Source organism: Molothrus ater, chromosome 18 (genome assembly GCF_012460135.2).
Source record: "Molothrus ater isolate BHLD 08-10-18 breed brown headed cowbird chromosome 18, BPBGC_Mater_1.1, whole genome shotgun sequence".
Classification (NCBI taxonomy): Eukaryota; Metazoa; Chordata; class Aves; order Passeriformes; family Icteridae; genus Molothrus; species Molothrus ater.
Genome location: NC_050495.2, coordinates 578,669 through 605,059, shown reverse-complemented (window position 1 = coordinate 605,059; position 26,391 = coordinate 578,669). Strand labels below are relative to the sequence as shown.

Here is a 26,391-nt window from a genome sequence, read left to right as displayed (position 1 = left end):
ACAGACACACAGACAGACCGGGGTTACACACCAGTGCTGTGCCCTCTGCAGCTGGGAGCGCCACCTCGCACACCTGCGGACAGACACACAGACACCTGTGAGCACAGACACCTGTGAGCACAGACACACATCAGCGCCGTGCCCTCTGCGGCTGGGAGCGCCACCTCGCACACCTGCGGACAGACACACAGACACCTGTGAGCACAGACACCTGCGGACAGACACACAGACACCTGTGAGCACAGACACACATCAGTGCCGTGCCCTCTGCGGCTGGGAGCGCCACCTCGGACATGTGGGGACAGACACACAGACAGACCGGGGTTACACACCAGTGCTGTGCCCCCTGCGGCTGGGAGCGCCACCTCAGACACCTGCGGACAGACACACAGATCTCAGCACCCAGCTGGGACAGACAGACACCCGTGAGCCCCCAGAGTGGGGTTACATGTCAGTGCCGTCATTTTGCTTCTCCTGTGTTTTGCTGCTTTGGAATGTGGTTGGAGATTGTTTATCCAACAGGTGATTGTTCATTAGTTTCATGTGAATTGTTTTGACTTGATTATGATTAATTATTAATTATTGTTTTGATTAATCCTTAATTATTGTTTTGACTTAATTGACTTAAAAATGACCAATCACGGTCAGGCTGTGTCAGTACTCTGGAAGGAGTCACGAGTTTTTCATTAGTATCTTCCAGCCTCCTGTCTGTATCCTTTCTCTATTCCCTAGTATAGTTTAGAGTTTATGCTTTATAGTTTTATATAGTATAGTTTATAGTTTTTATAGCATTCTTTAATATAACATAGATCATAAAACAATAAATTAGCCTTCTAAGAACATGGAGTCAGACTCATCATTCCTCCCTACATGGGGGGACCCAGGAAACCCCACGTTCCTGGCAGCAGGATGCCAGCAGCGGTGACAGAGATGGCAGAGGTGACAGAGGTGACAGAGGTGACAGAGATGGCAGAGGTGACAGAGGTGGCAGAGGTGACAGAGGTGGCAGAGGTGGCAGAGATGGCAGAGGTGGCAGAGGTGGCAGAGGTGACAGAGGTGGCAGAGGTGGCAGAGATGGCAGAGGTGACAGAGGTGGAAGAGGTGGCAGAGGTGACAGAGGTGACAGAGGTGGCAGAGATGGCAGATGTGGCAGAGGTGGCAGAGATGACAGAGGTGGCAGAGGTGACAAAGGTGACAGAGCTGGCAGAGGTGGCAGAGGTGGCAGAGGTGGCAGAGGTGACAGAGATGACAGAGATGACAGAGATGACAGAGGTGGCAGAGATGACAGAGGTGGCAGAGATGGCAGAGGTGGCAGAGGTGACAAAGGTGGCAGAGGTGGCAGAGGTGACAGAGCTGGCAGAGGTGGCAGAGGTGGCAGAGGTGACAAAGGTGGCAGAGGTGGCAGAGGTGGCAGAGGTGGCAGAGCTGGCAGAGGTGGCAGAGGTGACAGAGATGACAGAGGTGACAGAGGTGGCAGAGGTGGCAGAGATGACAGAGGTGACAAAGGTGGCAGAGGTGGCAGAGGTGACAGAGGTGGCAGAGGTGGCAGAGGTGGCAGGGACTCACCCGCTGCCCTTTGGCATAGACCCCGTAGCCCGTGACGCTGGCACCGTGGGACGTCCCCGTGGCTGACAGAGCTGGCGGCTTCCAGCACACCTGCAGCGTGCCTGGGGCGCTGCCTGCCCGCACACACACCTCCTGAGGCGGGGCTGGGGGACCTAGGAGAGAGGGCACCCGTCAGGTGGAGCTCAGGGCAGAGCAGCTGGGCTGCAGCTGGGGCAGCAGCACGTTCCACAGCTGGATACAGGACAGCTGGGCCCAGCCCTGCCTCTGCACCCAGTCAAAAACACACCCAGAACCTCTGAAGGCATTTAGTGTGTGTCAGTGTGACAGCACACCAGATACCTCCTTAATTAACAGGCATTACCCTGCTATAAATAGCTCTACTTTGGCCAGAAAGCCAAAGTAAAAATATCACAGAGATGATTAGTTCATGAATTTTTCAAGCATCCCGTTGTGTTAGTTGAAGCACCCAGCCCTGAGCAGAGGCTGCTGCTGCAGCAGGGCTGGGCTGCAGCCACCTCTGCAGAGCAGGACACAGCCTGGCTGCTGTGGGATTGCTTCTCCCAGCAAACCAAACACCAACAGATCTGTTCATCCACCAAAAAGGCTGCAAATACTTCAAATGAGCTTGACACGTGTGCAAATATCACACAAGACCCTTAGCAACTGCCAGGGCATTTCACTGCTTTGCTGCCACTGAATTTCATCCTCTGGTGGACATGGAAATGAAATCATGATCATGTTCAGGACAGAGGCACAACAGGAAGGCCTGGCTCATACCACCCCTGCATCCATAAAGTATTTTTATCTTGCAACTTGAGAGTATGCAAATTGACCTAATACTATTCTTGGCCAAGAGAGATTTTGGTTCAGGATTGAATTTCAGCTTTCCTGGCCATCCTGTTTTACTGCCAGCCAGCACTCCCAATTCAGCAAGGCTGCTCAGCTTACAGAAGCATGCACCTGATCTAACCCAGCATCCTGCCAGTGACAATGACATTAATGTGCTCCTGCAGGAGAAGTCACCTTCCTTCCACCCTCCCACAAGGAAACAGTCCCCAGGGTGTCTGTCTCGACCTTCCCAGGCTGTGCAGAGATAGGTTTAATAAACTGCAGTGCCCGAGGCTCAGCATGGCTCCTATTTCCTCCCATCATTACATGGGAAATGATTCCTGGTGATTTTCTATGGCCTTGGTCATCAACATAAATGTTTGTTTTGGAATTCTGCTACACTTTGGTCCTCATAGGGTTTTTTACATAAATGAGCTCCAAAAGCTGCAGCAGCCACACTGGTCCCAATCCTGTGCTTATATTTGTTTTTAGATCTGAGTGCCCAAGAGAGAGACACTTGTACTTTTATGTGAGCAATTCCATTGCTTTGATGAGCCGAGATGAGTTCAACTGCATGGCACTCTGTGATGGCAACTCCCATCACTGGCTCCAAATTCATCTTTTCCTCTGCTCCAGTGACTCTGCAATCAGGCATCAGCCTCTAACCACTTCACCAGCTGCTGTTTTGTTTTCTCGACACAGCAGTGAAGAGCTGGCCTGTTTCTCTGGAAGTGCTCCCAGTGGAATGAAGCAGTGGGGAAGGTTCTGGGAGCTCCACTGCTCCTCAGCTCTCAGCAGAGAGCAGCTCTGTGCTGCTCAGCAGGCTTCACAGCTAGAGGGAGGTACAGCAAGGCAAGCGCTTGGCCTGGAAAAGCCTCACTCAGAAGGCCCTTCCTAAATAGCAAAGTTGAAATAAGTTCAGGCCAGCGCCCAGGCAGTGCCTCCCAGCTCCCCAGGACAATCCCAGGTGTGAAATGGCCTCTCCTCCCTGCTCCCTGCACTGCCACCAGTGCTGAGTGGCCCCAGGCTGAAGAGGAGCGTGGGAGCAGAGGAAATCCCCCAGGATCTGTGCTGCACCCAAACAGGAGGCACAGAGCTTCACTCCCCCTGCCCACAGCCCTGCTGCCCTCTCCTCTCCTCACCCAGGCCAGGAGGGAGCAGGGTGGATGAATTCCTGCCCCTTGCTGGATCACGCCCTGCAGGCAGGGAGCAAACCCAGCTCAGGACGCTGCTGAGGCTTCACCTGCCAGGGCCACTCGTGCCCGAGTGTCCCTCCAGAGGCACCCAGGGTCTCAAAGACTGAATATCTGAGGGCTCTCCTACTTGGCCATGGTTAGATGACCCTGGGTAGGTGAATCTATACGAAAGACACTCAGATTATTTCACATGCTGCCACACACCCCCAAAATGATGAGAAAATTATCCTTCCAATCCACTGTTTATTTCTGCTCTAGTTTTCAACACTGCTTCAATGTTCTTGAATAATGGCAAATGACTGACAACACTTACCAACACTCCTAATGCAAAAGCCAGGTGGGAAAAGACCTCAGACTCTCCAAAACACAATGAATCTGTTGGCTTTACAAATTCAAACTGTAAAATGAAGTTAATTACACCTTCACAACCAAAATGCACTTGCATCCCCTAAATGCTGTGTAGGTTAAAGTATTTTATCTAGTATTTTCAGAGAATTTCAACTGAACAATTTTGGGGCAGGGAGGAAAATATCAAACCTGCTGGCAATGTAGAAAATTCCACAAAGGCTTCCTTTTTCTCTCGTTGCTCCAAGGGAAGCTGCCAGGGCATCTGGTGGGGCTTTGCCATGACCTTCACCTTGTAGGCCATATTGGGCTTCAAATTAAAAAAATGGTACTTGTAGCTAGCAGCCTTGACAATGTCAAACTCCTCCTCGTTGAGGAAGATGATGTGACTGTAGTTGCTGTTTGTGGGGAGCCAGGAGAGCTCAGCAGAGATCTGGGTGATGTTGTCCACGCGGAGGTTGGAGGGGGCCACGATGACGTCCTTGCCCACCAGCAAGGTGCACTGCAGCTCGTCGGAGCTGCCCTTGCTGGTGATGCTCTGGATGGATATCCTGTAGGTGCAGGTGGAGGTGTTGAGCTTCTCTATCAGGGCTTTGGTCCTGCTGCCCAGGGCGATGTTCATCCTGACCTCCTTGTCCACCAGCACGTTGTAGCTGCTGACGGTGCCCCAGCCGGGCGGCACCAGGGGCGGCTCCCAGCCCACGATGACGCTCTTGGCCAGCTGCTTGATGAGGGTGATTCTCCTGGGGTAAGGCACAATGTCTTCTCCGATCTCGTCGATGTTGACGTCCAGGGTGCCCGCGCCGTTGCTGAGCCCGCTGCTGGGCTCCAGGAGCCCGGGGGGGCTGAGCTCCAGCTCTGCCTCCAGCGCGGCCCCCGCGCGGTTCAGCGCGTTCTGCTCCTCCACGCTCGACAGCCGCGCCTCGCTGTCCTGCACAAAATCCACAAAGTTCGAGGGCACCAGTCCTCTCTGCCCGTCCAGAAGCTCTCCTGGAGAGAAAGAGCAGCGCCATTAGAACCCCTGAAGGAGAATCTCGGGGTCTCTGCTGCTCACAGTGACCCCCAGATGTGTTGGAAAGTCTCTTGTCCCAGCCTGGTGCTTGAAGGGGTCAGAGCTCTTCATTTCTTGGTCTCAAGGTTGTTTATTGTATCTTATCTATAAAATTCTTTCTCCTGTCCAGCCAAGGTCCACTCAGCAGGACAGACAGAGGCACTCTGCCTGCCCCCGGGGCTGTGTTATCTTTTTATAATAAAATCTGCGTGTACAATATTTACAATTACTTTCAATACTCGTCACCTACATTAGACACTGAGCTTCTACTCTAAACCAATCTAAAAGTGCCAACATCACAGCAGAAGATGGAGGCCAAGAAGAAGAAGGAGAAAGGATGGACACGCCCAGATCCCTCCATCTTTCCCCCTGAACCCCCATTCTAAAAACCCCAAAAATCCATTTTTCACCCCATGATAAATTCACTATCATTCCACTTAAACTGTCGTGGCTTGCAGATCTTCATCTAAGGTTGGTAACTTGCTCCATGGGTCATAATCAAAACCACAGGGGCATTCTGGGCTCTGTGCCAGGGTCCCTGAGCCCCCTGGCAGGGGTCTTGGCAGTCCAGGACAGCCAGAGGGATGTGCTGGGTTCCAACAGGAGAGCAGCTCATCCATGGCAGTGCCCTGAGAGTGGGCAGGGTAAGGGGCAGGGGATGAGTGACAGTGCATAAACAACATCCCGACCTGGGAGCAGAAAGGCTTATTAAGGGAAATACCAGAACTGCCAGTAAGCTTTTTTGTCAACTTCAATCTTGCCAGTAGGAAAAGCTGACACTATAAAATATTTTATAATTAGCTCTGCCTGCAAGGAGCGGCTTTGCTGGTGCAGAAACTCTTTTAATTAACACCACGACGATAAAGCCAAATTTAGCAACCGATTTCGGAGCAGACAAAGGAGAGAATTTGGAGCGTGCTTGACAGGGGAGCTGATTCCAATCTGCATGAGCTAGCAGGAACTCAGGGGCTCAGTAGGAAGTACCTTCATAGAAGCCATCCTCGTCCATGTCCCCGTACACATAGAGGTACTTCCCAGCCGTGAGGGGCAGCTCCGCCTCGGGGTTCTCGTTGGGTCCATCGAAGGGGTTGTAGCTGTGGGGACAGACACAGTGATGCTCAGCAAGGGCTGCAGCTCCCCGAGGGCCCTGCCCCAGGCAGAGCCTTTGCATCCCTCCAAGGCTCCTCCTGGGCGGCTCTGGGGCACTCTGTGCCTGCGGGGTCCCCTCTGCCCCTAAACCCACGTCCCTTCCTGCAGGATGCCCTTAGACACCTCTCACTCGGGGCTCTTGATAAACACTGGCCAAATTCCCTTGATTTTCTGGAGTGAATCAAAGCAAACTCAGTTGTGGGGGTCTTTCCCAGTCACTGCATTCAATTTTATGTTCCTTTTACACCAGTTCCTGCAGGATGCACTTAGACACTTCTCACTTAGGGCTCTTGGAAAACACTGGCCACAATTATCTTCATTTTCTAGAGTGAATTAAAGCAAACTCAGTTGTGGGGGTCTTTTCCAGTCACTGTATCCAATTTTATGTTCCTTTCACACCACTTCATTAAGCTTCTACAGAGGCAAGGTAAAAGAAGACAAAAAACAGTGAGCTACATCTAAGAGAAGCTACTGAGAGAAAAAAAGTACTTGTGAAGTACTTAAATCTCTATCCATCCTGAAAGAAACTGCTAGCCACTGAAATTTTTATCATGACAGTCCCTAACGCCTGAAATTTTAATGTGCAAATCAGTGATGGACTTCAAATCTCCTCTTGCCTGAAGAAGTAATTGAAAAGAAGAGACTGAGACTCCTCTCTAGAGCAGGAGGAACACATTTATTTAATCTGATTTAGACACTGGAGGACAGGGATGCAGGGGGTGGGAGAGCTCAGCTCCCTCTGCCAGCTGGGGCACAGGGACAGGCTCTGCTCTGCAGCAGTGCCAGCAGCACAGGCTCCCCAGAACATCCATTCCATGTAATAATTCAGTGTATGAATGAGGGGGAGCCATACCTGGGACAGGCTCTGCTCTGCAGCAGTGCCAGCAGCACAGGCTCCCCAGAACACCCTTTCCATGCCATAATTCAGTGTATGAATGAGGGGGAGCCATACCTGGGACAGGCTCTGCAGCAGTGCAAACTGCACAGGGTCCCCAGAACATCCATTCCATGTAATAATTCAGTGTATGAATGAGGGGGAGCCATACCTGGGACAGGCTCTGCTCTGCAGCAGTGCAAACTGCACAGGCTCCCCAGAACATCCATTCCATGTAACAATTCAGTGTATGAATGAGGGGGAGCCATACCTGGGACAGGCTCTGCAGGCAGTGCAAACTGCACAGGCTCCCCAGAACATCCATTCCGTGTAATAATTCAGTGTATGAATGAGGGGGAGCCAAACCTGGGACAGGCTCTGCTCTGCAGGCAGTGCAAACTGCACAGGCTCCCCAGAACACCCTTTCCATGCCATAATTCAGTGAATGAATGAGGGGGAGCCATACCTGGGACAGGCTCTGCTCTGAGCACAGGCTCCCCAGAACACCCTTTCCATGCCATAATTCAGTGTATGAATGAGGGGGAGGCAAAGCTGGGACAGGCTCTGCTCTGCAGCAGTGCCAGCAGCACAGGCTCCCCAGAACACCCTTTCCATGCCATAATTCAGTGTATGAATAAGAGGGAGGCAAAGCTGGGACAGGCTCTGCTCTGAGCACAGGCTCCCCAGAACACCCTTTCCATGCCATAATTCAGTGTATGAATGAGGGGGAGCCAGAGCTGCTGTTGAGTGTTCAGCTGAGTGTGGTGTCTGTGAGGAGATGGGGCTTTACCTGTAACGGGCAATGCAAAGATGGACTTTCCCAGAATATCTCTGCTTTGAGGTATTGGAATTCTGATCATTATCCATCTGTGGGGAGGGGGGAGAAAAAGGATAATGTGGTTACAAAACAAGAAGAATGAACAGTTTTCCTGACAGGTGATATCAATCAGTGAACACACAATATCAAGGAAAGAAAATTAAATTCTAACATGGAGCACAGCTGGTTAATTTTACTTAGAAGGGCAGATTCCAGTGACTGAGTACCTAAAACAAATGCTGAGTTTAGCACTGGTGCAAGTGTCAACCTCCAAACACATGGAAACCACGAGGATCACACAAAATACAGCACTTGCCAACCCAACCCAACCCAACCCAACCCAACCCAACCCAACTTCATTCAATCCAATCCCAGCCAACCAGCCCACAGCATCAGCATCTCTTGAACACCACCCTTTCCACTAACTGAGGGAAAGGACATATTTTCTATATTTTCTTCTGAATTTCACATCCCATTGAATTCAATCCTGCAAAGCCACAGGTTTATTCTATTACAAATCTGGCCTACAAAACCTGGAGATTTGATTGTGGTGTTGGATCAACACAGACTCTGCCTGTTTCAGCTCTGCACGAGGTCTCTCACTGCTGAAACAATAATTTCAGCTGTGCTTTGAGCTAGCAGAGGTTTTAAAGAGGGGGATGAACTTCCCTCCACTTACTGTACAGTTTGCTGTGAGCCATTTCAGACAAAATGACCAACGTTTTGCCTGAGCTTGAGAGAGCTTTGATTAAGGTAGAAATACTGGGTTGACAGTGGGACCAAATGAAGTAAGCTGTCCAAAAACAGAGCAGAATTTTACAACCCAGCCAGAGTGGACCCTGAGCTGCAGCTTCCAGGTCTGAGCTGGTCCCTGCCAGGAGCACCCCAGGAAAACTCCCAGTGCAGAGGATTTTCCCCTGAGCTGTCTCCTGAGGGTGCTTTAGCCCAGAAGGCAGCACCAGCAGCTCCTAGGGGGGTTCCCCCCATGCAGCACGGGGGGATCCAGGAAAAGCTGCCAGGATTTTCCCCCTGGGACCTTGACATGGGCTCCTCAGGGAGCACAGAGCCAGGAATGGTTATTCCAGAAGGCTTTTCAACAGGAACAGCCAGGGCCATTGCAGAGTAGCACTGGTTTATTGATTTATTTATTGACTGATTGATTTCGTTCAGACTTCCCAGCATTATGTTTCATTTTTTAGATTTTATTCACACACCGTCCCTTGGGTCTGGGTATCTCTAAAGGGAATGGAGCTTAATTTCTGTGAGCTTGCATAAAGTGAGAGTGGATCACATAATTACACTCCAGAAGGCACAAAACGTTCAGCTCTGCAAAAGAGGGCTTGGCATTCTCAGCCAGAGATAACTCAAAAATAATAGAAAAGGGGAATTAAATTTGACGTTTGCTTCTCCTGTTCCTTGCTGTTAGTTCTGCTTCCCTAAGTCTCCTTGCTAAGCTGCTTTTTCTGTGGCCTCTTCAAAAAGCAGTGAATGTTTCCACTTTTCAATAATGCTGCTACACAAATATACACAAATATTTCCCCTGGATAATCCTCAGATATGCCCATGGAACTCCCACTATACAAGAATCCAGTATTTTGTTGAATACCCTCAGGCTTGTGAGCCATTTAGAAACATTTTGATTCCATCAACTATTTCATATCAATTAATATAACACAGATAGAAAATATGCACATGGTTGCAACTTATTTACTCCTGTAAGGATGAGGAAAGGGATTTCCTGAAATGAGGGGTAAAATCTGAGGATCATTTCCTTGTGGCTATCTGCCCATCTAAACCAGGGTATTTAATAGAGAATAATACCCTTCTACAGACTTTCCAAGATTTGTTCTATGCAGTTTTTATATTTAATATTTGTCCCAAACCCTAAAAATCCACTTGTTATGGCACCTTTGAACAGCTCTTCTGAGCTTCCCATTGGATTTCTGCTGGAAATTCCCATTGGATTTCCACTGAAAAGCAGAAAAGCTTCCTAAGGAAGGAGGAGCAGCCCCCTTCCAAAGCACATCTGAATACAGAACGTGGAGTGCATGGCTTTAGTGACAGCACGCTGCAATCTGAGTGCCCCTTTCCAGGCTCAGAACCCTCTGGGGAGGCTGTGAGCAGGAGGTGCCTGCCCTGCTGCAGGGAGGCTCTCACAGCACAGCAGCAGGCACAGGAGGAGCCCTGCAGAATGAAGGAGCCCTGCAGGATGAACCAGCCTTGAACCAGCCTTGAACCAGCCCTGCAGGATGAACCAGCCTTGAACCAGCCCTGCAGGATGAACCAGCCTTGAACCAGCCCTGCAGAGTGAACCAGCCTTGAACCAGCCCTGCAGAATGGACCAACCTTGAACCAGCCCTGCAGAATGAACCAGCCTTGAACCAGCCTTGAACCAGCCCTGCAGGATGAACCAGCCTTGAACCAGCCCTGCAGAATGGACCAACCCTGGAGAATGAACCAGCCCTGCAGAATGAACCAGCCTTGAACCAGCCTTGAACCAGCCCTGCAGAATGAACCAGCCCTGCAGGATGAACCAGCCCTGCAGGATGAACCAGCCTTGAACCAGCCCTGCAGAATGAACCAGCCCTGTAGAGTGAACCAGCCTTGAACCAGCCCTGCAGGATGAACCAGCCCTGCAGAGTGAACCAGCCCTGGAGAATGAAGGAGCCCTGCAGAGTGAACCAGCCTTGAACCAGCCCTGCACAATGAACCAGCCCTGGAGAATGGACCAACCCTGCAGAGTGAACCAGCCCTGCAGAGTGAACCAGCCCTGCAGAGTGAACCAGCCTTGAACCAGCCCTGCAGAGTGAACCAGCCTTGAACCAGCCCTGCAGAATGAACCAGCCTTGAATCAGCCTTGAACCAGCCCTGCAGGATGAACCAGCCTTGAACCAGCCCTGCACAATGAACCAGCCCTGGAGAATGAACCAGCCCTGCAGGATGAACCAGCCTTGAACCAGCCCTGCAGAGTGAACCAGCCTTGAACCAGCCCTGCAGAATGAACCAGCCCTGCAGAGTGAACCAGCCGTGAACCAGCCCTGCAGAATGAACCAGCCCTGCAGGATGAACCAGCCTTGAACCAGCCCTGCAGGATGAACCAACCTTTCCTGCCCAGCAGCCCTGGGGCAGGGCAGGAGCTGCTGATCTGTTCCTGTGCCCAGTTTCCCCTTCTGGAGGCAGAGCCAAGCCCTGCCAGAGCCCTGCCCAGAGCAGGGATGCTGCTGTGCCCCTGACCCAGAAATGCTCTGTGGGCAGCACTGAGAGCTTCAGAGGGGTCCTCACACTCCTCATCTTCATCCCATTAATCACATTTATTGTATTAATTACAACCAGCCCCCCTTAGAGCAATCCCCAGGCTGGAAAAGGGCACATTTTTTATTCTTCCTCACATCTATAACAGAAGTCCTCCCTGGTCAGGAACCTTTGGCCAATTTACCTCCTTCTGGGACATCAGCTGCAGCTTCTTAGAAAACACCACTCAAATTCCCACTGCTCCCAAGCTGCCTCCCAAAATGAGAACCTTTGTGTCATGACTTCTCACAAGCACGTGGATCTACCTGCAGCAGCCTGCTGGAGCAGAGGAGCCTCAGCCCCAGGTCACTTTCCCAGTAAAAAATTCAAAAGGACTCACGTCTGAATCAAATCTGCATCTTGGGGTGTCAGATCTTGACTTGGACAGGAAGGTGGGTTTGACAGACAGCTGCTCTGGCTTGTCCCCAGAGATCTGCAGGGGTCTGATGAACTCCGAGATCACACAGCGACTCCCAGAGGGGCTCTCATGGCCTGCCAGGGACAGAGCACACACATCAGCATGGTCACTGTGCCCTCGGGTCAGAAACCACCCAGGCAGGCTGTGCTGGGCAGGCTGCAGAGCAAGGCAGCCCCTCGGCCTGCCTGCTCCCAGACTGGGGCACAACCAACAGCAACCTGCTGAAATCAGCAGCATGGAACAAAACAGCACACAGAGTGCAGGCACCTTCATCCAAAGAACCCAGAGGTGAAGGTTCCCCAGTGAAATCATCCACCTGTGTGCCCTGGTGTGCCTGGGGAAGGTGGGACCTGCTGTGCCACACACCCGGCACTGCTGCTGCTGGAGCCTGCGCTGCCTGGGGACCCTGTCCTAACCTGGAAGTCAGGAGGGAGCCATGCATCTCTCTCCTGAGAAAGAGAGGGAATGCTAAGGATGCAGTTGGCAGGATGCTCATTTGCAATGGAGTTGTTTGGCTTCTGGCAGCCAGGGAGTGCCAGCAGCCCCTGCCTGGTGTTTCCTGGGAGCTCCCCACTGCCACCAGCACCAAATTGATGGATTTGGCCCTGATTGGATCCCAGGGCCACCCCTCCAGCTCCTAAAACACAGAAACGCAGACTGTGCAGAAGGAAACATCCCCAAAAACCCTTCTGGAATATTTTACTGTGCTTTGTAAAAAGAGTTTAGAGGGAAGGAGGAAATAGAGATTATACTGCACATTGAGAACCTCACAAGACACTGAACTCTCTTCTCTCCTCCTGACTCAGGTGGAAACCAGAGGTGAGACAAGCCAAAGGAACGAGGTGGTCCAGGCTGCCAGAGGCCAGTAAAGCTGAGTAAAAGCCACTTGCACATTTTCCCTTGACTGCTGGTTTAGTCCCCAGAGCAGGAATTGCAACCTGAGCTGGATTTGAGCAGGAGCTGCAGCAGGGCACAGGGAGCTGCTGCTGACAGCTCAGACTGCCTCTCATTAACATAATGAGCCTCTGCTCTAATTACGCAGCCCCTGAGCATGTGTAGGTTCAGCATTTCCTCTCCTGTTCTGCCAGAAGTCTGGGCAGCAACGTTTTGCTACTGAATTTCAAGATTCCCAGTCCAGGTCACCAGGAATTATCAGAGGAACCTCTTTGTTCTCACTGCAGAGGAGAAACAGCTCCAGGAATACCATCAGAGGGTTTTCTGCTGTGCTCATTAGCCCAATATGATTAATTTTCTCTGCATCACTGTAATTTACAGCAGGCCAGCTTCAGCACATTGACAGCAGGGAAATGTACAACTCACCACACAAAAGATTAATTACAACCAGCCCCCCTTGGAGCAATCCCCAGGCTGGAAAAGGGCACATTTTTTATTCTTGGAACCTTCCTCACATCTATAACAGAGAAGTCCTCCCTGTTCAGGAGCCTTTAGCCAATTTAGCTCCTTCTGTTTGCTGTTAATGTGTTTGCCATCTCAGCCTGCCAGTGCCAAGCCACAAATAATTGGGCCAACTGTGATTATTCACTCACAGGAAGCCTCTGGTTGGTCTCAGACCTCCTGCACCCTCCAGGCCTTGTTTTCAAACTGCTGGCACTGGGTACCCAATGTGGAGGAAGGTTCCAGGAAGGCTCCAGGAAGGTCCTAGGGCAGTGCAGCCCCTGCTCTGCAGCCACACAGGACAACAACAACCAGCACAGGAACAGACGTTATCAGGAACCCCAGGAATATCAGGGGCTGGGAGATGTGGGTCTGGTTCTTTCACCTGGGAAATAAGGTACAGAACATCTACCCTGGGTCCTTTAAGGAGAGAAAGGAGTGTGGGGGCTGTGAGGGCACATCCCTGGCCCCAGGGAATTCACCTCTGCCTTGAAGAGCCTGCTGTACCCTGCATCATTACTGACAAAGGCCTGATCTCAATGGTTGGTGCTGAAGTCATGAGAACGACCTGACCACGGTTTCTCTGCAGGAGAAATGGACCTGATCCAGCCTGGGTGATGCTGATCACACCCCTCACATGGGATAGCACCCAATTTAACCTGTGATTGACATGGAATAGCACCCAATTTAACCTGTGACTGACATGGAATAGCACACAGTTTAACCTGTGATTGACATGGGATAGCACCCAAGTTAACCTGTGGTTGACATGGAATAGCACCCAATTTAACCTGTGACTGACATGGAATAGCACCCAGTTTAACCTGTGATTGACATGGAATAGCACCCAATTTAACCTGTGATTGACATGGAATAGCACCCAATTTAACCTGTGATTGACATGGAATAGCACACAGTTTAACCTGTGATTGACATGGAATAGCACCCAATTTAACCTGTGATTGACATGGAATAGCACCCAATTTAACCTGTGATTGACATGGGATAGCACCCAATTTAACCTGTGACTGACATGGAATAGCACCCAGTTTAACCTGTGATTGACATGGAATAGCACCCAATTTAACCTGTGATTGACATGGAATAGCACCCAATTTAACCTGTGATTGACATGGAATAGCACACAGTTTAACCTGTGATTGACATGGGATAGCACCCAATTTAACCTGAGATTGACATGGGATAGCACCCAAGTTAACCTGTGACTTACATGGAATAGCACACAGTTTAACCTGTGATTGACATGGGATAGCACCCAATTTAACCTGAGATTGACATGGGATAGCACCCAAGTTAACCTGTGACTTACATGGAATAGCACACAGTTTAACCTGTGACTTACATGGAATAGCACACAGTTTAACCTGTGACTTACATGGAATAGCACCCAATTTAACCTGTGACTTACATGGAATAGCACACAGTTTAACCTGTGATTGACATGGAATAGCACACAGTTTAACCTGTGATTGACATGGAATAGCACACAAGTTAACCTGTGACTTACATGGAATAGCACACAGTTTAACCTGTGACTTACATGGAATAACACACAGTTTAACCTGTGATTGACATGGAATAGCACACACTTTAACCTGTGATTGACATGGAATAACACACAACTTCACCTGTGATTGACATGGAATAGCACACAAGTTAACTTGTGACTGACATGGAATAACACAGTATAAAGTGTGATTTACATGGAATAACACACAACCTGTGATTTACATGGAATAGCACACAAGTTAACTTGTGACTGACATGGAATAACACAGTATAAAGTGTGATTCACAGGGAATAACACACACAGGGAATAATCACAACTAAACTTGTGATTCACATGGAATGACACACAGTTAAACTTGTGACGGACAGGGAATAACACACAACCTGTGATTCACATGGAATGACACACAATGCAATGTGGGATTCACATGAATAACTGCACACAGACCCCTCCCTGCCCAGCAGAGGCACTGAATATCCAACAGCAAGAGGGAAGAGCAGATCTCTGTGCCCTTTGAATACTAGAGAAGAACCCTATAAAGCCACAGGAATTTGTCCATTGAGTCTTTAAATCTATATGTGCTTAAAATGGCCTTTATTTTCCTGACTGACAACTGTTTGTTAAGGAAGTCTGAAGAACACCCTATCAAGGAAAAGAAAGAGCACCAGATCTAATTTAAATGTTTCAGGAGAATGAAATCTGTCCATGCTTGCATTACAATTAGACTCTCCATTTTATTTATTGCAATTGCAGATTCCATATGGACTACCTAAATTATCTAGAAAGGCCATTTAAATGAGCCTCTTAACTGATGAATAATAAATCTTAAGGCTTCTATATCTGATTGTGACATTATTGTAGGTTTAAAGTGAACTTTTTATGCTCTAATCCATCCTGGCTGGGTTTATTTCATTTCCTGATACATTCAGACATCACCAATTAAGGCAAAGCAGCTGGTCATAAACTGATCTCATTTCCATCCTTTGCTTTAAAGCTCTCCCTGTGTTCCCTCTTGTGTTCTTTCTTCCTCACACATAATAAAAATAATTTCACTTCTGGTTTGAAGAACTTGCTGTACTCTGCCACCATTCCTGAGGAAGGGCTGATTTCAGCAATTAGAAATCCTGCCCCTGGCTCAAACATGGCTTTATTGTCACCAATAAAGTGCATTCACAGGGAGGATCGGTGCTGTCCAAGCAGTTCTGATGGTCAGACACAAGAGCTGCAGGCCCTGAATTCCAAATCCCACAGAAACCAATGGGTTGGGAGAGAGGGTTCAGGGAGGAAGGCCCTGGAATGCCCTGGGTGCAGACCTGGCTGTGCTTTTACTCAAGGGTACAGGGAGAGCTCAGTTTGGCACCTTTGGAAGGTTTTAAAAAGGTTTTCCATTAGCATAAGAATAAGAATAAATCAGCTTGCAGAGTTTGACTGAGCACCTAAAAGATGCTCAGCTGATTTCCATTTTTCATTAAATCAACCTCAGTGATGCAGGCTGGACCTCCACTCCTGCCTCAAGGATAGCTCAATACCTATTACCTCTCCTTTTAAATTAACTGTTGTGTGATTCACATGGAATAGCACACAGTTAAACCTGTGATTTACATGGAATAAAACACAATTAAACCTGAGATTTACATGGAATAACACACAATTAAACCTGTTGTGATTGACATGGAATAACACACAATTTAACCTGTGACTGACATGGAATAACACACAATCACACGTGTGATTGACATGGAATAACACACAATTTAACCTGTGACTGACATGGAATAGCACACAATTTAACCTGTGATTCACATGGAATAACACACAATTTAACCTGTGACTGACATGGAATAACACACAATATAACGTGACTGACATGGAATAGCACACAATTTAACCTGTGATTGACATGGAATAGCACACAATTTAACCTGTGACTGACATGGAATAACACACAGTTTAACCTGTGATTCACATGGAATAACACACAATTTAACCTGTGACTGACATGGAATAACACACAATCACACGTGTGATTGATTCACATGGAGTAACACAGCATTTAACCAGTGATTCACACGGAATAACACAATGTAACGTGTGATTGACATGGAAGCTGTTTTTAGGTGTCCTCAGGTAACTGCTGCCTGCTCTTTGTCCCTTTCCTATGAATAATGGATGGTTCACAGAGCTCTGCACCTGGAGCTGTTGCCTCTGGCAACAGGAGATGGCCTGGTGAAAGTTCAGCACAGATCTGGGCAAACACTCACTGCTGGCTCTGCTGGGGACTGCAAGTCTAAGAACATCAATACAGATATGATTTTTTTTATTGCTTTATGTTCTCCATTTCTCTCCAGACTATTTTCTGCTTTTTCGAAAGTTTTACTTTCAAATTTTTATGGAGAAGTGCATCGTTTCTGTTGCACAGATGAAACTGAGCCCAAGCCATTTTCAAGTCTGTCAAAATACTGCATTTTCTGCCCAGCTCTATTTAAATGGTATTTTAATGTAATGGCCAATGCAGCGTGTGGGGTCTCTGTGCTTTCTTTCCCATTAACTCCTCCTGAAGCAGAAGAGCACAGCTGCTCCCGTGCCTGGGACAGGGAAGGGCTCCCAGCAAAGCCTGGACATGCACACAGGTGCATTTTTACCTGGAGAACAGGCAATTTTAACTCTGAACAGGTGTCCTGTCACTACACTCAACAACAATTAGAGAGAACTTTGCTCGCAGTGAAGTCTGGAGAGGCTGAGCTGGGGCAGAGGCTGGACAGAGATAAAGGAATAAAGGAATAAAGCAGGGATTTATTAAAGGGCCTTCAAAGGATGCACCTTGGGCAGTGCAAGAGCCCAGCCAGGGCTACACCCAGGATGGAGCCAGGATGGAGCCAGGATGGAGCCAGGATGGACAATGCTCACGAGTTTTCACATTTTCATCAGTTTTGGTCCATTTCCATACTGGGTTCATTGTCCAATTCCAGCTCCAGGTTGTGCAGTCCCACCCTCCCAGGTTGCTCCCCTCCATTCCCAGCTGATTGCACTTTTTGGGGCTGGAGAAGGACAGAACCAAGCTGTCCTTGGTTCTGGGGCTGGAAGAGGATTGTTCTGTGTGCCTGAGGAGAGGAAAGGATTGTTCTGTGTGCCTGAGGAGAGGAGGAAAAGGATTGTTCTGAGGGACTGAGGAGAGGAAAGGATTGTTCTGTGTGCCTGAGCAGTGAGGAGAGCTGCTGACACTTTGTATGGAGTTCAGAGTTCTAAACCAAGGCAGTGCAGAATCTGGAAATGTGAGAGCTCAAAGTGCAGGCATCAACAGCAGCGCCCAGCTGAGACTGGAACAGGCTCAGTGGAGGCAGAGACGCTGGGAAAGGTGAAGGTGTCACCCAAGAGAACTCTGAAAGGTGAAGGTGTCACCAGGGCTCTGTGCTCTGTCTGTCCGTCTGTCCTGGGGCTCTGTGCTCTGTCTGTCTGTCCCAGGGCTCTGTGTGTCTGTCTGTCCGTCTGTCCCAGGGCTCTGCGCTCTGTCTGTCCGTCCCAGAGCTCTGTCTGTCTGTCCGTCCCAGGCCTCTGTCTGTCTGTCCGTCCGTCCCAGGGCTCTGTCTGTCTGTCTGTCCCAGGGCTCTGTCTGTCTGTCTGTCCGTCCCAGGCCTCTCTCTGTCTGTCTGTCCGTCCATCCCAGTGCTCTGTCTGTCTGTCCGTCCGTCCCAGGGCTCTGTCTGTCTGTCCGTCCGTCCCAGGGCTCTGTCTGTCTGTCTGTCCGTCCCAGGCCTCTGTCTGTCTGTCCGTCCGTCCCAGGGCTCTGTCTGTCTGTATGTCTGTCCATCCCAGGGCTCTGTGTCTGTCTGTCCCAGGCCTCTGTCTGTCTGTCCGTCCGTCCCAGGCCTCTGTCTGTCTGTCTGTCCGTCCATCCCAGGCCCCCCGCCCTGCTCCTTACCTTTGCCAATGGAGGTGGCGATGCCGTTCATCAGCTGGGCCAGGGATTTCCCGGGGGGCCCCGGGGGGGCCAGCGAGGAGGAGGAGGAGGAGGAGGAGGTGCCCAGGAGCTCGATGGTGCCCGCCTGCTGCCGGAACCGCTCCAGCTCCCGCGACAGCAGCTTAAACTGCTCGCTCTGCGTCCGGCATTTCTGCTCCAGCTCCCGCACCTTGGCCTGGGACAGCAGGCACGGCTCAGACAGGCTGGGCAGAACTGGGACACGGCCAGGGAGAGACAGGACTGGGGACACACAGCCCCCAGCGTGGGGATGGGGATTTGGGATGAACAGCCCCCCAGGATAGGGATTGGGGATGGGGATTTTGGGACACACAGCCCCCCCAGGATGGGGATTGGGGATTTTGGGACACACAGCCCCCCCAGGATGGGGATTGGGGATTTTGGGACACACAGCCCCCCCAGGATGGGGATTGGGGATTTTGGGACACACAGCCCCCCAGGATGGGGACTGGGGACACGGGGACACACAGCCCCCCCAGGTTGGGGATTTGGGATACAGAGTCCCTCAGTGTGGGGATTTGGGACACACAGCCCCCCAGGATGGGGATTTGGGATGGGGATTTGGGATGGGGATTTGGGACACACAGCCCCCAGCTCTGGGATTTTGGGACACACAGCCCCCCATGATGGGGATTTGGGACACACAACCCCCCAGCTCCGGGATTTTGGGACACACAGCCCCCCAGCTCTGGGATTTTGGGACACACAGCCCCCAGCTCTGGGATTTTGGGACACACAGCCCCCCAGGATGGGGATTTGGGACACACAGCCCCCCAGGATGGGGATTTTGGACACACAGCCCCCCAGCTCTGGGATTTTGGGACACACAGCCCCCAGCTCTGGGGGTCCCTCCCTGGCTGAAGGCAGGGACCAAGGACATGGGGAGCTCTGGGGCTTTCTCCAGGTCTGACTCCAAACACACCAAGAGCAGTGAAGCCACTACAGCATGGAAGCCCCTTTATCCAGAGCTGCACACTCACACAGCAGCTAAATTAAAGCTATAATAATGTATCCATCCCAGGCTGGTGCTCTGTGCTGAGCAAACATCACCTTCCTGCATTAAACCCCTCTGGTGCTTAGCTCAGCAGCTGTACTAACAAAGCAAGTCTGGATAGCAATTAAACTCCTTCAGCTGAACTAAGAGCTTTGGCTTTCTAAAGGAAAAAACATTCCCTGTTCGTGCAAAAAACCTGAACATTTTATAGATCAAGAAAACAACCTGTATTACACAGCACCTATAAAGAGATCCTAGCTGAAGGAAAATGCTGACAGCACCCAGAAGAACCCAAAAATCCAAATGTTCTACTATACAAGGTGGCACTGTTTGTTCTTTTTCTTCTAACAAATATTTTTTTAAAGTTAGAGTCAATTTTAAAGATATCATTTCCTTGCGTTCATAACACACAAATTAATTTATTTCTGCAAAAGAAATCTCAGGGTGTCCATCTGATTGATTATGAAACCAAGAACAGCAAGGATCACTCCCAAATTGTGGGAGTTTTACACAAACATGAAATGCTTGGGGTTTTTGTCTTTCATTTTTTCACTGTGGTTTTGAGCAAAGAAAAGTCTGAATTCACATCAGCCTCAGGAAGCAAATATCACCCAAAACAGTCCCTGCATTAGCAAAGAACAATCTGAATTCAGACAAAATGCACAAGGTCACAGCCTTGAGGAAAGCACCAAACCCTTCCTGCTGGTGAGGAACTGCCTGCAAACCAGGATGAGCTCTGGCCAAAGCACGCCCAGGTCCATTCCTTGCACAAAAAGGGCCCTGATTTGGATGATCTGGAGCCAGGCAATAATGCAAAGCATGCTTGCATAGCAGTGGTTCCAGCACACGTCCATGCAGGGCCAGGCAGGGCTCTGGTTCCCATCCAAGGGAGAAGTGCAGGGTTCAGGACAGGGAAAGGAGAATCGGTGCCCTGAAATACCTGCATGCTGTCCAGGGTGTTCTGGGTGAGGGCAAAGCAATGAATCCCAAACAAGACACAGGGAACAAAGAGATGAGAAATAAGCAAAGAAATAAAAACAGTTCTGGGCAATTTCTTTCTATTTCAAAGCAGTCTCTCAGAACAGCTACACGTGTAAAAACATGCATCAACACAAACAGCACTCCAGAAATCAACACTGCGCTGATCTGAAACTGCAACAGGCACACAAAATAAAATGATCTGACACTGCAACAGGCACACAAAATAAAATGATCTGAAACTGCAACAGGCACACAAAATAAAATGATCTGAAACTGCAACAGGCACACAAAACAAAATGATCTGACACTGCAACAGGCACACAAAACAAAATGATCTGAAACTGCAACAGGCACACAAAATAAAATGCTAACAAATAACGTGCTGGTGGCAATAAAAAGCAAAAGCTTTGGAAATCTGGTTGGGGTTATGCAAATCAGAGGTTGCAGACAAATCAGCTAAATCAGAACTGTGCTCAGCTTGAGGGGTTAAATAATCTCCTGCTTTCTTGTTTCTGCTTTCCTGTATCAAACACTTTGCACCAGGCATTAAATAAAAACTTCAGCTTATAGTCTGGGAGCCAAAACAAACTGAATCTAAATGATGCTAATGAAAGCCTACGAGTAAAACACACCCTGTGGGAATATTAACTTTTATAGATAATAATGAACAATTGCTTTAATTTATTTTTTTAAAGTTGATCAATGCACCAGGAATAATCCACCTTTCACTGAGGCACAGCCAGCAAGTACATACAGAAATTCTGTAGGAAGGTAAAAAGACTGGAAATTGCTTTAGATAAAATTTCTAAATGAAATATTGCCAATGCACGTGCTATTATCTATCATATTTTGCACGTTCTTTAGGATATGTACATTAACACTTGGAACCATGCAATGCCCTTTCCTCAGGCAGAAAATGAAGTGTTTTCTTTCCAGCACACCCTTTGAAGGTTTCTGAAGTACCTCAGTTCTTTCATTAGGTTCACAGTTTCTGCTTCTTTGACACGTTGCTTTATGTTTATTAGACAGTATTTAATTAGGAACCCTAGGTAACTGATTGGTATTTGCTGCTGTATTTCCAGCCTAATAAATCAAAGTTCTCATCATTAATCACTCCCTTTAATAGTATTTTACAAAAAATGGTACCAAAAGAGAAACATACATCACTTCCAACAGCTCAGCCTAATGCTCTCCTAACTGAATTATAAATCTTATCATTATAAGGATGCAATTATAGCAGAAGAGGAAAAAAAAAAAACCCCTCTTTGCCTACATATTCCTTGAAATGCTCACAAGTGATGATTCTGTAAATCACCCCGTTCAGAAGGGAGCCCAGGGGATCTTACCTCTAGCAACTGAACTGCTCCTTCATGTTCCTTCTTAGCTTCAACCTGAGCCTGGGGTTGTGGGAGAGGAAACAGGACAAGAGAGGGAAAGGGAGGAAGAGGGAGAATGAATGAGTCACGCCACACACTCTGCTGTGAGCACAGCAGCAGCAGCAGCTCAGCCTGAGCCAGCTGCCAGCAGCAGGGCCAGCTCTGCTGGGCACTGCCGGGCTCCCAGGTGTTCATTGTGGGGGCCTGGCTCTCAGGGCAGGGGATGTGCTGGAGCAGCACCACATGCTCTCCAGGCTCCCAGGGTGTTCATTGTGGGGGCCTGGCTCTCAGGGCAGGGGATCTGCAGTGCTGGAGCAGCACCAGACGCTCCCCAGGCTGCCACATCCACTCCCAGCCCTCCCTGAGCCCCCCAAGTCCAGCTGAAATGCAGCTTGAGCCCAGCTGAAATGCAGAGTGAGCCCAGCTGAAATGCAGAGTGAGCCCAGCTGAAATGCAGAGTGAGCCCAGCTGAAATGCAGAGTGAGCCCAGCTGGAATGCAGAGTGAGCCCAGCTGGAATGCAGCTTGAGCCCAGCTGAAATGCAGCTTGAGCCCAGCTGAAATGCAGCTTGAGCCCAGCTGGAATGCAGAGTGAGCCCAGCTGAAATGCAGCTTGAGCCCAGCTGAAATGCAGAGTGAGCCCAGCTGAAATGCAGAGTGAGCCCAGCTGGAATGCAGAGTGAGCCCAGCTGAAATGCAGCTTGAGCCCAGCTGAAATGCAGCTTGAGCCCAGCTGAAATGCAGCTTGAGCCCAGCTGAAATGCAGCTTGAGCCCAGCTGAAATGCAGAGTGAGCCCAGCTGAAATGCAGCTTGAGCCCAGCTGGAATGCAGAGTGAGCCCAGCTGAAATGCAGCTTGAGCCCAGCTGAAATGCAGCTTGAGCCCAGCTGAAATGCAGCTTGAGCCCAGCTGGAATGCAGAGTGAGCCCAGCTGAAATGCAGCTTGAGCCCAGCTGAAATGCAGCTTGAGCCCAGCTGAAATGCAGCTTGAGCCCAGCTGAAATGCAGAGTGAGCCCAGCTGAAATGCAGAGTGAGCCCAGCTGAAATGCAGAGTGAGCCCAGCTGGAATGCAGAGTGAGCCCAGCTGAAATGCAGCTTGAGCCCAGCTGAAATGCAGCTTGAGCCCAGCTGGAATGCAGAGTGAGCCCAGGTGGAATGCAGATTTGCTGTGCACACTGCAGGGCTCAACCCTCCCAGGGCAGCTGGGAGAGGGCAGCACAAAAATGAAACTCATTCTTTCAATGGAGCAACAGATTTTTCACCAGAGTAAGCAGCTCACAAAAAAAGGCAACCACCAGCCAGGCTGTTTAAAGAGGAGAGCAACACTTCAGGGCCAATCAACTGGGTCAAAGACAAAAAGAGGGAATAAATAAGGGCAGAAAGGGAATTTTGTTCAGTTATCAAATTTTGGTTGGCAAAAGTCTAAACCTTAAAACCAGAGGAATAGCACTCAGTAACTTGGGTTATCTTAATTTTATTTCTATTTGAGTTTTCCCTGTCTCCTTCATTGAAGCTGGCCCAAGATGAGCACAGATTTGTTACCCACAGTGTCATTCATTCTGCACATTCCTCACCAGAGAAAAGCCATAAACCCTCCTGTTGAGAGGAGGATAAACCCCACAGGCTGTGTGATTCCATGGACATGGACACAGCTCTGTTTAACTGCAGGCTCAGGGCTCCCAAACCCTTCAGGGGGACCGGGGTCAGGCCATAAAGTCACCACCAAACCATGGACCCAGTCCCAGAAACACAAACCCACAAACCCAGATCCACACAGCAAACCACAAACACAAACCCACAAACACAAACCCACAAACACAAACCCAGATCCACAAACCCAAATCACAAACACAAACCCACAAACACAAACCCAGATCCACAAACCCAAACCACAAACACAAACCCAGAAACACAAACCCACAAACACAAACCCACAAACCCAAACGCTCAAACCCAGATCCACACACCAAACCACAAACACAAACCCACAAGCACAAACCCACAAACACAAATCCACAAACCCAAATCCACAAACCCAAATCCACAAACCCAAATCCACAAACCCAAACGCTCAAACCCAAATCCACAAACCCACAAACACAAACCCACAAACCCAGATCCACACACCAAACCACAAACACAAACCCAGAAACACAAACCCACAAACCCAAATCCACAAACACAAACCCACAAACACAAACCCAAATCCTCAATCTCAAATCCAGAAACCCAAACCCTCAAACCCAAACCCACAAACACAAACCCACAAACACAAACCCTCAAACACAAACCTAAACGCTCAAACCCAAACCCACAAACACAAACCCACAAACACAAATCCACAGATCAAACCACAAACCCAAATCCAGAAACCCAAACCCACAGACTGAAACTACAGACCAAAGCCACAACCCCAAACCCTCAACCCCAAACCCTCAAGCCCAAAGCCACAACCCCAAGCACAGCCCAACCCCAGGGGCCCTGCCCTGCCCTGCAGTGCCTCTGCTGACAAGGGACGAGGTGCCAGCGGTGCCAGCGGTGCCAGCGGTGCCAGCGGTGCCAGCGGTGCCAGCGGGCCTGGAGCACCCCTCGGGACACATTCAATAAAGCTGAGCTGAGCTCTGGTAGATGATGACACAGCCTGCACCAACACTTCTCTCTCCTCACCATCACACTGCCCTGCGTTAAGGTTTGCTTCAAGAGAAAGGCCGAGTCCCCATCAGCACAAACAACATTGTGTTCTTCCCTCTGGGCTGAGAATCTGATCAGCCTGTGCAGGTGTTAAACACAGAATGGAGTTTTATTTCCATTCAGAATGTGGCAGCAGAGGCAGGGGCTGCAGCAGGAGTGGCTCTGCTCTGAGGTGCAGTTTGGTGCCTCATCAGCCTCTAAAAGGTGCCCAGGTGTGCTGAGAAATGCCACCCTCACTGCCCAGACTCCCCAGTGCCCTCTGGAAACAATTCTTACAGTAAAGACCCCTCCAAACAAACAAACCAAAAAGGAAGGAAGAATTTAGCACATCCTGGGTCCATTGGGAGGCCAGCCCTGGGTGAAATGGGAGCAGCAGCCCTGTTGAAGCTGGCAGTGATGTGTTTCAGCTCCTTAGATAACAGATTCATTTGAAATATTTATCTTGAGCTTGTTGCACTGGGTGGAACAGCAGATCCAGCTCAGCCTGGGCTGTGCCTGGTGCCTGTCAGTGCAGCTCAAAGAGGAGCACACAGATTTGTGCTGCCAGTCCAAAGCAGGATTTATTAGAAGAATGTAACAAAAATTAGCAAGAAATGCTGTATCTTCCTTTGATTTCTTTCCTTTGCCAGGAAATTTAAGTCCAAAATGTATGAGGCAGTTCTAATAATAACAGCTGAATATAACTAGAAATGGCATTTTGCAGTGTGCCTAAGTACACTTATTGAGAAAGACTAAAAGAAAATTAACTGGAAGATTTCATTTGGTCAACTACAGCGTTCTATTTCAAGCATCTATGTTAGATGCATCTTTTATTCTGCTGAGAAGGTCCCTCCTTGCCAATTCTCTACCAAATTATCATTAGCAGCATTATTTGTGTTTTAATCTAGTCCAGCAATTGGAAAAATCAACATTAGCACTGATACAAATGGATCTTTAAGTGACTTTGGCAAAACTGAAAATCAGCATCATGGTTTTTGTATTATAATGAATACTGAGAAATTGCAGTGTGAAAAAAAGAAGTCTTGAAGTGATTTGTGAATTAGAGAATGCCCTTGAAGTGAGGTGTTTAAGGAACTGTTCACTTTCTGAGCAGGGCTGGTGCTGGCTGCACACCAAACCCCTGCCACACAAACGTGACACATTCTTGAAAAGGAAAATAACTGTGATGTGCCAGGACCTTGACAAGACTTCCTTTTTCCTGATTTACTGGGGAAAGGCAGCAAGAATTGCATGTCTGGGGGAGGAGGCCAAAGAAATCCCACCGACCATGGATGTGTCAGTGAGAGCACCACCAGCACACTGGAAACGGCACAGACCTCGGGTTGGGAGTGTCAGGAGATGAGAACTGGGCTCCTTTGTGACTGTTAAGGAATGCACAAGTGCTACCAAGCCAAACACGGAGGGGAGCAATGGAAATGCAAAGGAAGCCCATGGGATCGTGCCACTGCTGTCCCCGTGGGAACAGAAAAGCTCAGCCCCAGTGGGCTCCAGGAGCAGCCCAGGAGCACAGGGCACCCTCTTGTTCCAGGGCCTGGAACACCCCAGGGCAGGGAGCAGCTGCCTGGGAGTGCCTTCAGTGCAGGGGATCCCACCAGGGACCCCTGTCCCTGCAGCTCCTGCTCCCACCTGCCTGTCCCAGTCCCATCCCCAGGTACCTTCTGCAGGAGCTCCATTCCCACCTGTCCCTGTTCCACCCCTGCCCCTGTCCCATCCCTGTCCCATCCTGGTACCTTCTGCAGCAGCTCAATCTCCAGCCTGTCCTGTCCCAGTCCCATCCTTGTCCCATCCCATCCCATCCCATCCCATCCCATCCCATCCCATCCCATCCCATCCCATCCCATCCCATCCCATCCCATCCCATCCCCGTACCTTCTGCAGCAGCTCAATCTCCTGCCTGTCCCCATCCCCGTCC

The 26,391-nt window shown here is 49.5% G+C and overlaps 1 protein-coding gene across 6 annotated transcripts in view; it reads right to left on the bottom strand.

Moving 5' to 3' along the window:
* RIMBP2 (RIMS binding protein 2) overlaps window positions 1-26,391 on the bottom strand; it is a 49,522-nt gene that overhangs the window by 19,093 nt on the left and 4,038 nt on the right. For all 6 annotated transcript variants that reach the window (XR_008508704.1, XM_054516821.1, XM_054516817.1 and 3 more), the window contains exons 4-10: window positions 21,759-21,809; window positions 18,381-18,594; window positions 11,458-11,609; window positions 7,800-7,876; window positions 5,971-6,080; window positions 4,128-4,925; window positions 1,567-1,718 (exon numbers count right to left, since the gene is read on the bottom strand). Coding sequence is in view for 5 of the 6 variants with exons in the window: in XM_054516821.1 (XP_054372796.1) it covers window positions 1,567-1,718; window positions 4,128-4,925; window positions 5,971-6,080; window positions 7,800-7,876; window positions 11,458-11,609; window positions 18,381-18,594; window positions 21,759-21,809 (1,554 nt within the window). In the remaining variant the exon portion in view is untranslated. The remainder of the gene's footprint in view (window positions 1-1,566; window positions 1,719-4,127; window positions 4,926-5,970; window positions 6,081-7,799; window positions 7,877-11,457; window positions 11,610-18,380; window positions 18,595-21,758; window positions 21,810-26,391) is intronic.